We start from the raw sequence: 14,897 nt of genomic DNA on the forward strand, positions 1-14,897 counted from the left end.
CCATTGGCCTATACCAAAATTAGTTTCTTCTTTAATTATTTGCAAACAAAAAAAATATGTGTCCAATCAACCAGTAGCTCCGGTATAATTCCCGGTATTGAATGACTTGAATGGTTTTCATCGTCACCACCAGATGTCAGCAAACAGCACACTCCCAAAAGGTCATAACATGATAATTATTTCCGAGATCCCATACGAAAGGAAATTAATTTGAGGGGCAGAAATCATCCCAATAATAACACAAACCTAGGCTACAACTGAAACAAAAGGAAGCTGGCTGGGGGAGCAGTCCGTGGTCCTGGAGCAGTACTTTGGCCCCTGGATCTGCTTAGCTCCTTGGGTCCATTTCTTGTTTTACTTGTTTCTAAATATTGATAGATTCCTTACCAGGAGGAATTGACAACTGACAACAACCTCCTAAATAACAGGAGAGCATAGTTGGGTTGGATGATGATCCCAATTTTAAACAACAGCTGCCACATTCATGTCTGTGGATCTAACACATTTTTATAACATAAATGTTTTACTGGAAATATATTTTCTGGAATACTGACAGATTGAGACCATGTTTGCTGGTCTGGACTGTGGGGGAAATCAGTTAGTTAAAACTAGTTGTTTTGTTGTTATTTTTACAACCTGAAATGTCCTGTCAAGCTAAATGTCCATGTCAGCAAAAGGATAGTTGTGGACTATGTGAACACTAAGCTAGAAGTTTCAAGTTCTTTATAAATAGGCTACTGTACAATGAAACAACAACAAAAAATGATCTAAAAGATTGTTATATTTCTAATCTAGCCAAAAGTGATCAAGACACTAAAGACCACATTTACTTCATCGCTTCCATCCAATTATTATTATTTTTTTGTGTGACTTGGGCACCGATGTGAATGACACTAAATTAAAATAAGTGAAACCCCCCCCAAAAAAACAATCCACATTCAGGGCTCAGATAATGCTGCCAAGAAACATCCACTTTGAATTCAATGTTATGGCGAATGTCCAAAATTGGACCCATGGTCAAAGCTGGGCGCTCCAATATAAAACCACTTTTCAAAGCCATATGTCATAAATATTATAATCATAATTAGTTATGATTTTATATTTTTGGAGCTCATGAATACTAATAATGGGAAATGAAAAAAGAAAACGCTATTTAAATGCACACTGTATAACATTTTGGATTGTACAAAAGGTGCTACTCATGACCAGCTAGACACAAGAAATGCTTCATGCAAAGTGGGTAGTCAAAGAACTCATTTGGATGAGGACTTCCAATATTTTAATCTCATATTTGGCTGCCTTTAGTCAACATCTCCATGGAGAAGAGCTAGAGACGTCCCCCCTCCCAGTAAAGTTACAGTCGTAGGAGAGGAGCCGCTCGCAGCAAAGAAACATGTTTGTTGTCTAAAATTTATTTTCTTTTTTTTTTGGTATTTTTCTTATTTCTGTCCTTTAAGGCACGAAAGTACGAAGGACATTGAAAAATAAATGAATAAAATATAAAGTTAAAGTAGACGGAAATAGGAAATGACCTCCAGCCGGTCAGCAGCACCAGTTCCGCGTTCATTCATACACAGCTGTTAGTAGCGGTCGTTGGGCGGCACTGGGAGTTTATTTAGAGCTAAGTTCATGTTTTCTGACTGAATTATTAGCCGTGAATCTACAGCTCACAAAGGACAACTAAATCGGAACAGCGAAATGTCGGCGGAAGCAGCCTCTTTGGTAAGTTTTCAGATACCCCTGTAGCACTATGTAAGAAGCATGCTCAGTTGTCAGTGGAGGAGATCGTAGCCATTTCCGTGTTCTGTGTAATACAGCGTTCTGATTGGTCAGCTTCTTGTGTCTGTTTCTAAATCGTACCTTTCATTGGTTCAAGTAGAGGAGGGGCGGGACGTGCAGCTCATACTACAGACGAGTAAACATTTTTATTTTTTTTTCGCAGAGGAACAACTAAATATCATTGATTAGATTTGATCACATTATAGTATCGTAACAATCCGCCAGTACGCTTTTGCTACTAGTATCTGTCATATCTGGCATATCTGTCTTGGATCCCTTCGATCTAAGTCATCCGGGAGAGTGTAAGGTAGTTAAAGGTTTTGAAAAGTCCTCAATAAAGGTGAATCTTTAACTCATCATTTTCAGACGGGAACTTTGAAAATAATAATAATAACAATAAACTGACTACCCACCAATGACTGTGGGTTAAAGCTTAATTACCTGTGCCCAGGCAACATTTGACTAAAATTCATTAATTATATTCGAGTCATCACTGCCTAAGGAGGTGTGATCCATTAACAGTGGGTCAAAAAGTCTCTGTACCAGTTGCATTAATCAAAACATGCTTTTTTCGGACTCTCAATATCACATGTTGATGCAAAATGAGGCACAGCAGTCCTGCGATGCAGTGAAGATGCTGCTTAAAGACCACACCTTTTGGACTGACCCTCCTTAGCTGCCACTCCCCGCTTTATAACGGACTCTGTGAATTGGGACACTTATCTCTAAGAAACAGAGATGTAATGGGGTGTGGGTCCCGTTGGGAGGAGGGGAGAAAGACCCAAGTGTTCATTTTCTTGAAGCTGTATGACCTCAGTCTAGCTTTTTACTGAGACACTGAAGACTGTCCCAGGCCACAGTCCACACAATAGTCCACAGAGTGCACTGACTATGGAAAACGGTCCTTACAAATACTTCAGGGTGAGACAAGCAAGGGAGTTTCTTTGCAGATGTGATGATTAGACATAAAATGTTGTTTTTTGATCTATTTTCATGTTGTATTTTTAGGATGGGAATGGCAAAGTTGTTCGAGTCATCCGGATAGGAACTCGCAAGAGCCAGGTACAGTGTGTGCCCACTCTTCTACTAAGCTTTTCAGTGAATAGCTTTTGTCTTGGTTTATCTGATTTAGCTCTTCCTGCTAACTAAATGTTAAGAAGTATAGAGAGAAGCTATGTTTTTTATATCGATCAATCAAAGTTTATTTGATCAAAGTTTATTTTTCAGAGCTCTTACTACACTTTTGGCACTTAAAGTAAGTTTGTTTTTGTCCTCCAGTTGGCCCGTATCCAGACTGACAGTGTGGCAGACAAGTTGAAAGAACTGTATCCCGATATCCAACTGGAAATAAGTAAGACCTGTCCCGCTCAATGTCTTCATTCATTCATTCATTCATTCATTCATTCATTCATTCATTCATTCATTCATTCCACTCAATTAGGCTATCTGTATTGCTTTGGGGCTAATGCATCACACATAACTTTTATTTTCACAAGTCTCGCAGACACAACAAAAATGTATTTGCTTCTTTTAATACTGGAGTATCCCATGGATTTAAAACATTGGTTTATATTGAATACCATTGGGGTGACAAAAGGCTATGTCATTCTGTCTGATTTGTGGTAAGAGGTTGCACCCCACCAGTGAGTGTGTGTATAGTGAATGAATGAACTATTTTATGTACAGTGGTTGCACTTGCAGTGATATTATCTTTATTTTTTTAAGGCCTTTTTTGTGTGTGTATCAGAACAATTAAAATCCAATTTTGCACTTGTTCTTCCAGTTGGTATGACAACAACGGGAGACAAGATCCTGGACACAGCATTATCAAAGGTGAGGCTCCGTATGCTTTAGATTAAAGGAGCATTTGTGCGTTAGTATCAAGCGCTTTTAAATAACACTATGTCTGTTGACTCTGCAGATAGGAGAGAAGAGTCTGTTCACCAAAGAGCTGGAGAACGCTTTAGAGAGAAATGAGTGAGTGTTGCTTGTGTCATCTGTGACTGACACCGCTGTGGCTTCACAGCATTGTCCTACAAACCAACACCAAACAGAAGGCTTTACTGTGGACTTACTGATATTTGCTATTGTCACACAGCTAAAAGAGCATCATTAAACGTATCTTATCAGTCTTACATTATTAGGCTAAAACACTGGACATAGGTCTTAACTGGATGCACTTGATGACAAACCCCCTTTTAAAGACACTGGCTTTGTGAATTAGTATATTGTAAATGCTGCAAACATACCCTCTATGCTTAGCTCATATAGCTGCTGTTAAATGTATCTATCTTTCTAGATTACGAGTAATTAAAGGTGCAAAGGTACAGATATACAAATTGGCCTGTCATAAAACATTTTAAGAGTGATATTTGCTGATATTTTGCAAAGCTTTTAAAGTAATTGGATACTAATTACAATAATTACTGTAAATGTTTTTTTCCCCTCAAAATATTCTTGACCATATTTTTATTTAATGCATGAGCTTCCATAAATGGTAACACTAAAACACAATTTGATTCACTAAAACAGCATAATGCTACAAAAGATAGGTACTTACCCTAATTATAGTACTATGAACACACATGACTCCTAACAAGAAAAAAAACATTGACAATTTGTTATTTATTTTTTTAAACAGTCCAGGAAACATGACTGGAAGTATCTCTTGTTTACAGTATGTTTTCATGACACCAATCACTACTGCCTTCCTACAACTTCCTGTCTGCAGCCTTCGGATCAGTCATTTGCGTAGATGGCTTTTGATGTTCCCTTCTGATGTGGCAGATGTGTCTGTGCTGGAGAGGCTGTGAAGGACTGCACTGTGTATTTCACCTACATAATGACGTTCATGTGTCTTTTGTGTCCTTCAGAGTTGATCTAGTGGTTCATTCACTCAAAGACCTGCCCACTGCTCTGCCTCTGGGATTTACTATTGGTGCAGTGCTTAAGTAAGTTACCATTGACAAGGTTATATGGTTGTAAGTGACTCCTTATTTGATTGTGTCTTCTGTTTAAGTAGTTTCCTTATTTTATTTTCTTATTTTCGCTCCCTTGTGAATATTTCAACTTGGTCAAATAATTAAAGTTTGTATGTCTCTTTTAGGAGAGAAAATCCTTTTGATGCTGTGGTGCTACACCCAAAACATGCTAACAAGACGCTTGATGTATTACCAGAGAACAGGTAAAGTGCAGTATAACTTAACACAGTAGTTTGGCTTTTTAATTACGTTCTCAATGTGCTGTTGCCTCTTACAGTGTAATTGGCACTAGTTCGTTGCGGCGTGCTGCTCAGTTGAAGAGGAAATACCCCCACCTGGAGTTTAAAGACATTGTATCCTTAAAAAACAGCCTAATCAACAATATAACACAGAATCACGGAGTGTGTATAGTTTTTCTCCTTAGCTGCGAGTCTCAGCGTGGAAACTTGAACACTCGTTTGAAGAAGTTGGATGAAAAAGATGATTATGCTGCAATCATTTTGGCCGCAGCTGGCCTAAAGAGGATGGGCTGGGAGGACAGAGTTGGTCAGGTATTGGTCTCTTTTCTCATTCTTGTTGAGTACGTTAGACGTAGGACGATTATGTCGGCCAGCACTGAAACTGAGAGGGACCAGGCAGTGAGTGAGTGTATAGAAACTTCTGTATCCACCCCTGTGAATCTGCTCATTAGCATTTAAAGGTACAATTAGCATAGGTTTTACACCAGATGCTCCTCCTACCACAACACTCTCCATTCAGTTTGGCGTTGAACCAGCACGATGCCCTTAATGAAACGATTTATACAGTAATGTTATATTTTTGAAATTGTCAAACGTGTTGTATTTTTTTCTTTCTCTTTTGGCAGATTCTTACACCAGAGGAGAGTATGTACGCCGTGGGACAGGTGTGATCATATAAGAATATCTGTAATTTAAGTTTGCCATTATTGTTTGAACTTGTGTGAATTATATTAATTTTGTCCAGGGGGCTTTGGCTGTGGAGGTCCGGGCCCGGGACACAGACATTTTGGAGATGGTCTCTGTCCTTCACGATCCAGAAACTGTGTTGAGGTGTATTGCAGAGAGAGCCTTTCTCAAACGCCTGGTACAAAAGCTTTTTTTTTTTTTTTACATCTTAATTTTTTAACGATTGTGTTTATTCTTTAAAATGTTATTATTTTCTTTATCTTGTAGGAGGGAGGTTGCAGTGTCCCTGTAGCAGTGCACACTGACGTTACAGACTCACAGGTAAAATGGCACCAACATAGTTTTCCATCTCAACAATATCAGTTTTAAAGGAATAGGCCACCGTTTTTACACACTAAGATATGTTCTTACCTCACTTTAGACGTGTTAATATATCCCCGTCTGGTCTTTGTCCGTGCGCTCTGCCAGGGAAACGGAGCACATACTCAGCCTCTCCCATATGTCACATAGCTCCGAAAAAGCTCACGATAGAAGCTACCAAGCTCTTCCACGTGTTCCCTATTTAAATAAAGTTACGTGAAGTGTTTTCATGCGAATTATATTTACACAGAAATGTAACATGTCGATTTTATAAGCAAATAAAAAGGGGGACTATATTGTGAGGCGTAATGATACGAGGAGCACAGCGTCCGCGTAGTAACTCCTAAAGACTTCCCCCGCTCACTTCCGTCAATAACCTTTAGGAGTTACTGCGCGGACGTTTTACTCCTCGTATCATTACGCCTCACAATATAGTCCCCCTTTTTATCTGCTTATAAAATCGACATGCTACATTTCTGTGTAAATATACTTCGCATGAAAACACTTCACGTAACTTTATTTAAATAGGGAACACGTGGAAGAGCTTGGTAGCTTCTATCGTGAGCTTTTTCGGAGCTATGTGACATATGGGAGAGGCTGCGTATGTGCTCCGTTTGCCTGGCAGAGCGCACGGACAAAGACCAGACGGGGATATATTAACACGTCTAAAGTGAGGTAAGAACATATCTTAGTATGTAAAAACGGTGGCCTATTCCTTTAAGTTGTAGCCAAATTGCAGTTTTCTTCATGTTGTAATAATGTAATCCCTAGCTCTACCTAACGGGGGCAGTGTTTAGCCTTGACGGCTCAGATAGTCTGAAGGACACCATGCAGACCAGTGTAATTGACTCTGAGCAGGTGAGGTGCCTTTTTTTTGTGCCATTGTCAAAGTTTGAAGATGACAGTTATACTAATAATGTGAATGTTGGACAGGACCAGGAGCACGTGGATGAATTCACACAGAGAGTTGGAGTCACTGCAACCAAGATTTCGGGTGAAGTCCAAAACAGAGTAGAGAAGCTGGGAGTTGATCTGGCCAACCTGCTGCTGAGCAAAGGAGCCAAGGAGATCCTGACAGTGGCCCGGCAGCTCAATGATGCCAGATAAGCCATAATACATGGCAATAAAGTCGCTTGATGACAGAGACTATATAGAGAAGCAGGTGCAGGTAGAGACATCTCTACATGGACATGGGCTGCTTAGCAGATTCAGTTGAGATTTGGGGCTTCAGTTTCCAATAATACCTCTAGCTATTAGCTAGAGGTAATTAGATGTCCCTAAATGACAAAATGGACTCCACAAAAAAAAGCTAGTTATCTGACTTACCACCACATACTGCATAATGCCCACATCAAACTAATAATGCCAAAGTATTTTAGGACAAATATCGCTCAACAATTTCCAAAGTGCTTTAAAGAAAAATGTTTTTAAGATAATAAAACATAGATAATCTAGATCAATATCTATATTATGTCTATTGCCATTGTTTTTTTCTCCAGAGTTATTGTTTGTATTTACCTTCTATTTTTGGAAACTGTGGATGTGCCTTTGCAGGTTTACAGTCATGCAAGCAAAATGTGTTTAACATTTATGCACTCCTTACTCATTGCTAAATATTCTTTATGGACATTTATGTGTTGCAGTACTATGTACTGCAATTTTAATTGGGTAAATATTCCACCACAGGCACTGATGGTGCAATGTCCTGAAAAACCTCCACTTTCCCCTAATCTAAAGCTGTATTTATTCTCATAATTCGTAAACAGTAGCCAAGTATCAAGTGATTGGACTGAATTGTACATTGTTTTACGTATTGTACATTGTTTATTGCATATTAATTATATAAACTATCCAAAATGGTGGAGATTGTGATGGATATTTTTATATTTTAGTTTTAATGAATTGTTGTATGTAGTGTTACTATTTACTGTTATGCAGTTGAGTAATAAAAACAGGCACTGACAATAAAAGAGTACTCCAATTTAGAAATCCTTTTTTTTTTGTTGCTTATCAGCAGTCGGAAGATGCTGTTTACCACTGTGTGTGTGGTGTGAATGAATAATGCAATGCAATTTAAAGCATTCAAAACACCTACAAATAACACTGATGGTAAATGGTCTCAACTTATATACACCTACACTGCACTCAAAGCACTTTACAGCAAGGATCCACTCACACATTCATACATCAATGTACGCAGACACTGGGGGAAATGTGGGTGAAGTGTCTTGCCCAAAGACACAACGACAGTGTGCACTTTCAGGAGGTGGGAATCGAACCCCTGACCTTCCGATCATGAGACAACCTGCTCTACCATCTGTGCCACTGTCGCCTCAATCAATCAATCAAACTTTATTTGTAAAGAGCTTTTCATACCGAAAGGTATCACAAAGTGCTTTACAGATTACAACATTTAAAACAATGCGCTTGGGACAACCTCCCATCTATATACATTTTATATATTAGGATTAAATAAATCAATTAGTCAGTTAAAGGCTAAGCTAAAAAGTTGGGTCTTGAGCCTGCTCTTAAAAGGTCGTTCCAGAGGCGAGGGCTGTAATATTGGAACATGAGTCTTTTTGTTGACTTTAGGAATAACTAGGAGACCCCTGGCGGAGGAGCGAAGGGGCCGTGAAGGTTCGTAAGGTAAAAACAGTTCTGAAAGATAAGAAGGACCTGGCCATTAAGACATTTAAAAACCATTAAAAGAACTTTAAAATCGATCCTGAAACACACGGGGAGCCAATGCAGCGATTCTAAAACTGGTGTAATGTGGTCCCGCCTCCTGGTCTTCGTCAGGACATGAGCTGCTGAATTTTGTAAAAGTTGCAAACCTGAGATCCTCTTTTAGGGAAGACCAGAAAGCAGGGCATTACAGTAGTCGATACGACTGGTGATAAAAGCATGCATTAGCGTCTCCGTGTTGGCCCGAGAGAGAATGGGGCGACTCTGGCTATGTTCTTTAGATGGTAAAAACCTATCTTTGTGATATTCTTAATGTGTGGAATAAACACCAGCTCAGAGTCAAAGATCACACCCAGGTTCTTCACCGGTGAGGAAGGATTAATAGACAGTGACTGTAGTTTGGGTAAAAGTCTCTCTCTCTGGGCCTCAGGGCCTCAGATTAACGTTTCAGTTTTGTCCTGGTTAAGCTGGAGAAAGTTTTCTGCCATCCAGAATTTGATATCTAAAAAGCAGTTAAAAAGTGCATCTAAAATGCCTGATGCATTATTGTTATATTTTGACATTGGTGTTGGTAGTGAAATATTGTGGTGCTCTGATATTTAACAAATTGACTTGACCAGCAGTCACTAATGTTAAACCATTACACATTTTATTGTCCTCCTTAGTTGCACAGTTCACACACTGACTACTTTCATTTGGTCTTCATCCTCCTCTCCTCTTTCCCATTCAAACAGCAGCCTGCCGTACTCTGTCTCCCCATATTTTTCCAGTGAAATGAAGTTATGAACTGAGGGCAGTGGAATCACACAGTGGAAATCAGTGGTGGCTTTATCCATATTGTCTTGAAACTGGACTCTATGTGACACCCTCTCATGAAGTACACTGGAAGTTATGGCATCCCAATACTTGAATAGCTCAACATTTTCCCGGTGTTTTTTAGGCTGGGTCTGTGCATGCTTTTCTTTTGCAAAACGTTTTGCTGTTTGCGGAGAACAGAAACCATAGAGAAAGAGGAGTTTGAACAACTCCTTCTTGCATTTAGGCATCGATCTATTTTTTGTTTTGTTCTTGTGTTGGTTTTGTGACAAGACTTTGAGAAACTGCTCTGGTTCCATGGAGTTCAGTAACCCAGGTGTGTGAACCTTGGACCGCACCATCTGTTGCACTAACAAGGCTTGGGATTTATCTTCAGGCTTGGTCCCAGCTGCAGACTGTCTAGCTCCGGGTACACTCACTCCTAAAGATCCACTTTCGTCTTTTGTAGATGCTCCAACTCCTCCAGTATGATCCGGGGACCCGTTAGGTCTAACCAGCCCATCTAAACCGACCTGGGCTTTGGATTGAAAACCATGGAATTCAGATGACTTGGGGGTTTGGTTCATCATCCCAGGACTTGCCACAGCTGTGCCTCTAGGTACAACCCCAGGAACATAGTGACCCACGGTGTGATCAAACTCCTCCGTAGCTTCCTGTTGCATAGACTCTTTATACTCTAAGTTGGAAATAACTTCCTGTCTAACTCCTTCTAATTGGTCAAACGCACCCCCCTGAAGTATGGATTCATCCCTGCCTTCTGCAGCAGGACCACCAAATGGCCATCTCTGAGCTGCCTGAGCCTGGCTTATGGTGTCTAATCCGAAATCTCGCTCTTTTCCCGGGCCATCAATAAAGACAGCAGGTGCGCTGTCATTTGCCATTTGCACAGTCCCAGAACCATTACGATCCATTGGTCTTGCACTGGTTGGTCTACCATGAATACTGTCATCTGTGAACCCAGTAGGTCTTGTCATGCCTCTACCGTGCGTCCTGTTTTGAGTACCTCTATCCCTTAGTAGCCTCATAATAGCGGCATAGTCTATTGACATATTTGCTCCTCCCAATTTAGCAGTCTGACGAAATGCAGATTTTGCACTGCCAGGTCCTCCACGAGAAGTGTAGTGCGTAGTTCCAGCAAGTCCTCCCCTAACTCGACTGGTCTGGCGGTCTCTGGGTCCATCTTGTCGGAGTTCCCGCAAAGTGTTCTGGCCAAATTGCGGTTTCACACTGCCAGGTCCTCCGGGAGAGGTCTGGTCCATCATCCCAGCGATTCCTCCTTTTACTACACTGGATTGCTGATCTTTATGTCCACCTTGTAGGAGTTCCCACAAAGCGTCTGGGTCAAGCGCTGGTTTCGGACGATCAGGTCCTCCAGGAGAAGTGTGATCCATCATCGCAGCAAGCCCCGCCATACCTAGACTGGACTTGTCTTTGAGTCCATCTTTTAGGACTTCCACAGACTCAGACACCCCCTCCATGATGCATTTCCAGAGTTCACTTTCACCAAGGGGTCGGCTTGATTCTCTCCCTGCCTCCTCACTAGACCCATGCTGATATGGCACCTGTGCTGTTCCTTGACCTTCAAGCTCGGTGCCAGAATCGGACCATTTGGAATTTGAAGGATGGAGATTGGCTGAGGACCACTTCCCTTGAGGCTTCGATGAGAGCCACTTTGCGGTTTTGAATTGTTTAAGAAGTCCCAAGACATTTTTATTTATCTGGGCCTGGATAGGGTCTTTCTCAGGCTTTCGAATAGAGGAAGGTTCTGCAATTGGTTGTGATAATTTGGAGTGGGTCCTTGGCAAAGGACTTCCGGATTCTGCAACAAAAAAAAAACACAGAAAAGCAATTTACTCATTTATTAGATACATTTTTTAACTCTAATAAAATCATCGGTAAATAAACAGCAAAACAATAAATTGCTGATTATTTTGTACTGTAACAATGATAAGCCATACTCATTTTATCTTTTCTATCTTCACTGGGCGCCAGTACATCAGCTTTGTGTTTCCATGGTGTTAGTGAATCTGCCAATGCAACAGGATGCCGTGGTGAAGAATCAGAACGGTGCACAGGAGGTTTTAGTGGAGGCTTGGTTGGTTTGTCCATGAGCTTTGAAATATCTTTTAAAACGATATACAATTCAAGTTAGCAACAGCAAACAATTTACTACAAATTTATACTATCAGGTTTTTTGATAAAAGTAAAACAGCAGGTACGAAATTATCAATAAGTCAAATAAATGTTTTACCATACAAAACTTTATGGAACAAAACTGAGTTTAATAATAATGTAGTAAGCCCACCTGGTTTTTCTGTGGTTGCTTGCTGGTTATTGGCTTCAGAGAGTTTGGTTTTAGCATCAATGGGAGCTTTTGCTTTTGCTTCTCTCAGATCTTTTCGAGAAACATTAGACCTACAAGAAATGAATACTTTTAGTGGCCTTTTTAAATGTGTAATAACATGTTTTGGCACTACTTACTTTTGTCTCTTTATTTTCTCTGAAGGTGCCTTTGTCAGCCCTGTCTTTTGTGTCTTTTGTGTCTTGTTTGTAAATTCTTGACTTGGAGTTTCTTGCTCATTCTCTATTTGAACGTCTGTTGTTTTAAGGTGGTCAATATAATTTTCCATCTGGACACTTTTTGTATCTCCAGACAGTGTTTCCAGGCCAATGGCCTCATCTGTTGGCTGTTGACTTGGTTCTGTTTGGTTGAACTGGTCAGAGCTTGTTGTCTCATTGTCCTGGGACTCAATAGGACCATGGGTCATTACTTCAATACCTTCTGCTGATGCTTCTTGATCTTTATCATGGAGCGATGCATCTTCGTCTTTGAACTCCTCTTCAGTTTCATCTTGACTTTGTTCATAACTTCCCTCTGCATTAGCAACTGTGTCCCTGTTTAGTTTGTTTGTAGTACCATCTGGTCTTTTTATATCCAGTGCAGACTCAAAGCCCAACCTCTCCCTGCCATCTTTTGTTTCTTTAATGTCAAACAAATGTGACCTATCTGGATCATCTTCATTATTCTCACTGGTTGACAATATCTTCTCCTTGCCTCGTTCAGACTCACTATTATATTTACGCACAATCGGTTCATCCAATTCTGGTAGGTATTCCCATTGCATGAAGGACCTTTTTCGTGTTTTTGCATTTGCACGCAGTCGAGCTCTGAGATTCATGTAGTTTGCAGGATAATTTCCAACGCAAAACTCATCTTCGTCATCCTTGTCGTCGTCCTGGTCTGATCCCCATTTGGCCCGTTTCAAAAATTTTAACCATCCTCGGATCACAGAGTTTGGGATGTACCCATCCGGAGCAATGGGCCATGGCACCTCATCAGGGGTAGATGCATCCTGGGATTGGTTGGTCTCCATCTTTGTCAACCTTGCATCCCCCAGACAGCAGATCTACAAAATACAAAGGAATTCTGTAATAGTGTGCTTTTGAGAGACGGCATAATAACCACAGTTGCTGCCAGAAAGAATTACTGGTTAATTTGCTTTTGTTTTGGTTTCGATAAAAAGATCAAGTGTCATTGCAGTAGGCCCACGGTAATGATATAACTTATAAGAAATGGTCCTACTCCATGTCCCCCAAGCTCACTGCTGCCTGAAATGGACATCACTATTTCAGATGACCCAACCAACCCAATGAAACCCTATGTCAGCGTCAGGTTTGTTCATAATGTTTGTGCAGGTTCATGTTGGACAGGGGCAGGGAACACCATTTAATGACTCAGGGGGACACAGATCAGCCCACTTTAAAGGAACTATACCTGTTTTTGTTTCTAGTTATGGAATAAAATTAGTTTTGTCCACCTTTAGTTTATTGTTAACTCAGACATTTGTGGGGAATAAGCTGTGTATCTTATTATAAAGGCTGACTGGCTTCTTTTCTAGTATGTTTGTAAAAGTGACCCTGAAAAGTGAACCTGCAAACTGTGAAATGAGCGTATAAAGTTTAAACTCATCCCTGTGAACAATTGGGGTGTATATTACAAAAAATAAGAATAAGGTTGGACCTCAACTAGCATTTTAATTTAGAGGTTTGCTCTTTCATTGTCTGAATGAAAAAAAGGCAAGGCAAAAAAATGTGTTGCAATATGTAATGCCACCACAAGGGGATGTTAAGACAAACTGCACACCATACAGTGCATTTAATGTGAATGTGCTGTTTTCATACAAATGGCTTTATGGGATAACTGTAGTTTTCCATCAGTGCACTGGCAATTTTGTTTAACTCCTCTGAGGTCACATCTCTGTGCTCATAATGATGTCAGTCCAGAAAGAACTAATACAATATGAAGATTGATAAATACTTTGGGAATATGAGGCCTTAAATAATTAAAGAAGCTGAAATATCTGACTTTTCTCTCACCTGTATGATGCCTGATGTGTTCCACTGGCCCTTTGTGCCAGCTCTGCAGTAACTCCTGCAGTGTAGTGTTTACATTTGAATATTAACAGTGTACGTTTGAATTAATTAAGGAAAAACATCACAAACTAAGTTCTGCATCATTTTCTGCATTGTTAAAACTCATCATGAAAAGAAACACCAACAAAGAGTCCTTTAATCAAGTTTGAAGTTTTAGTATGTTTTTTTTCTTCACCACATCGACTTCAGCCACAAATGACTACCCATATTTAAAAAAAAAAAACTTCAAACAAAATGTCCAATAAATATCATGAAATTAGACAGCATTGTTCACATAAGTAGTTACAATTGTAATACTTTTTGACAACTGGAGAGCCAATATTCAGTCAGTTGATGGGCTATGTCTCAAAAGGAATTTATTACTATTTTTTAACACAGTTGCTTTTCTATTGTACGTGAAGCAAGAATTCACAATAGCATGGTCACCCGAAGCTGCATATTTCAAATGGTTTAAATGCAGATAACACCTGAGATACAGAGCATTTATTGTTACATGCCATTATAACTGTTGATGGTCCTTGTTCAACAAAATTTCACTTGAAAGAGACTATAATAAATAACATTAACAGAAAATGGAAGACTTTTTCATAAAAAAAAAAAAAATGAAATAATAATTTACAGCTGAACATTTAATATTATTGAAAGCTGCTGGAACTGAATCAAAAGCTACAGTATGATTGTCAATATTGCAGTTTGTGCCACTTTCAGGCAATTTATTGAAATACATTATTAGCAAAGTAAAGGAGTGGACGGTATGCACTACAAGTAGGCTTTGTATCTGGGAAGTTTGTTATGAAAATATCAAGCTAGCAACGAAAAAAGAAAAGATCATTCACAATGTATGCAAATGTTGACTAAACCTGAGCTCTGAGCGATGGATATGTATGACCTAAAACCGGAAATGTTTCTTCTGTTA

General features: G+C 39.7%; 1 protein-coding gene and 1 long non-coding RNA gene across 4 annotated transcripts; one reads left to right on the forward strand and one right to left on the reverse strand.

Annotated features, from left to right (window-relative positions):
- The first annotated feature begins 1,549 nt into the window (after positions 1-1,549).
- LOC306967928 (porphobilinogen deaminase-like) lies at positions 1,550-7,955 on the forward strand. Of its 3 annotated transcripts, XM_079563135.1 has the most exons (14): positions 2,618-2,700; positions 2,788-2,841; positions 3,058-3,130; positions 3,563-3,612; positions 3,701-3,756; positions 4,653-4,730; positions 4,886-4,963; positions 5,038-5,113; positions 5,198-5,311; positions 5,626-5,664; positions 5,745-5,864; positions 5,954-6,007; positions 6,818-6,904; positions 6,980-7,955. In XM_079563135.1, the coding sequence occupies exons 1-14, from the start codon at positions 2,671-2,673 to the stop codon at positions 7,151-7,153; spliced, it is 1,083 nt and encodes a 360-aa protein (XP_079419261.1). In that variant the 5' UTR covers positions 2,618-2,670; the 3' UTR covers positions 7,154-7,955. The 3 variants fall into 3 exon arrangements, with proteins under 3 accessions (XP_079419260.1, XP_079419261.1, XP_079419259.1); XM_079563134.1 differs by lacking the exon at positions 2,618-2,700 and adding an exon at positions 1,550-1,722 and having other exon boundaries at positions 6,818-7,955; XM_079563133.1 differs by having other exon boundaries at positions 6,818-7,955.
- Positions 7,956-11,522: 3,567 nt separating this feature from the next.
- LOC306977819 lies at positions 11,523-12,084 on the reverse strand. Its single transcript, XR_013793862.1, has 3 exons — positions 12,029-12,084; positions 11,853-11,962; positions 11,523-11,670 (listed from the first exon to the last, which is right to left on the reverse strand). It is a non-coding gene; the product is annotated as an uncharacterized lncRNA (long non-coding RNA).
- Positions 12,085-14,897: the final 2,813 nt, after the last annotated feature.

This window comes from Gobius niger (assembly GCF_951799975.1).
Source record: "Gobius niger genome assembly, chromosome: 1".
Classification (NCBI taxonomy): domain Eukaryota; kingdom Metazoa; phylum Chordata; class Actinopteri; order Gobiiformes; family Gobiidae; genus Gobius; species Gobius niger.

Coding starts and splice junctions, on each gene's coding strand:
- LOC306967928 (XM_079563133.1), top strand. CDS start 2,671: ATGGAAAACGGTCCTTACAAATACTTCAGG. Junction 2,701..2,787: donor GTCCTTACAAATACTTCAGG/GTGAGACAAGCA, acceptor TTGTATTTTTAG/GATGGGAATGGCAAAGTTGT. Junction 5,114..5,197: donor ACCTGGAGTTTAAAGACATT/GTATCCTTAAAA, acceptor TGCGAGTCTCAG/CGTGGAAACTTGAACACTCG.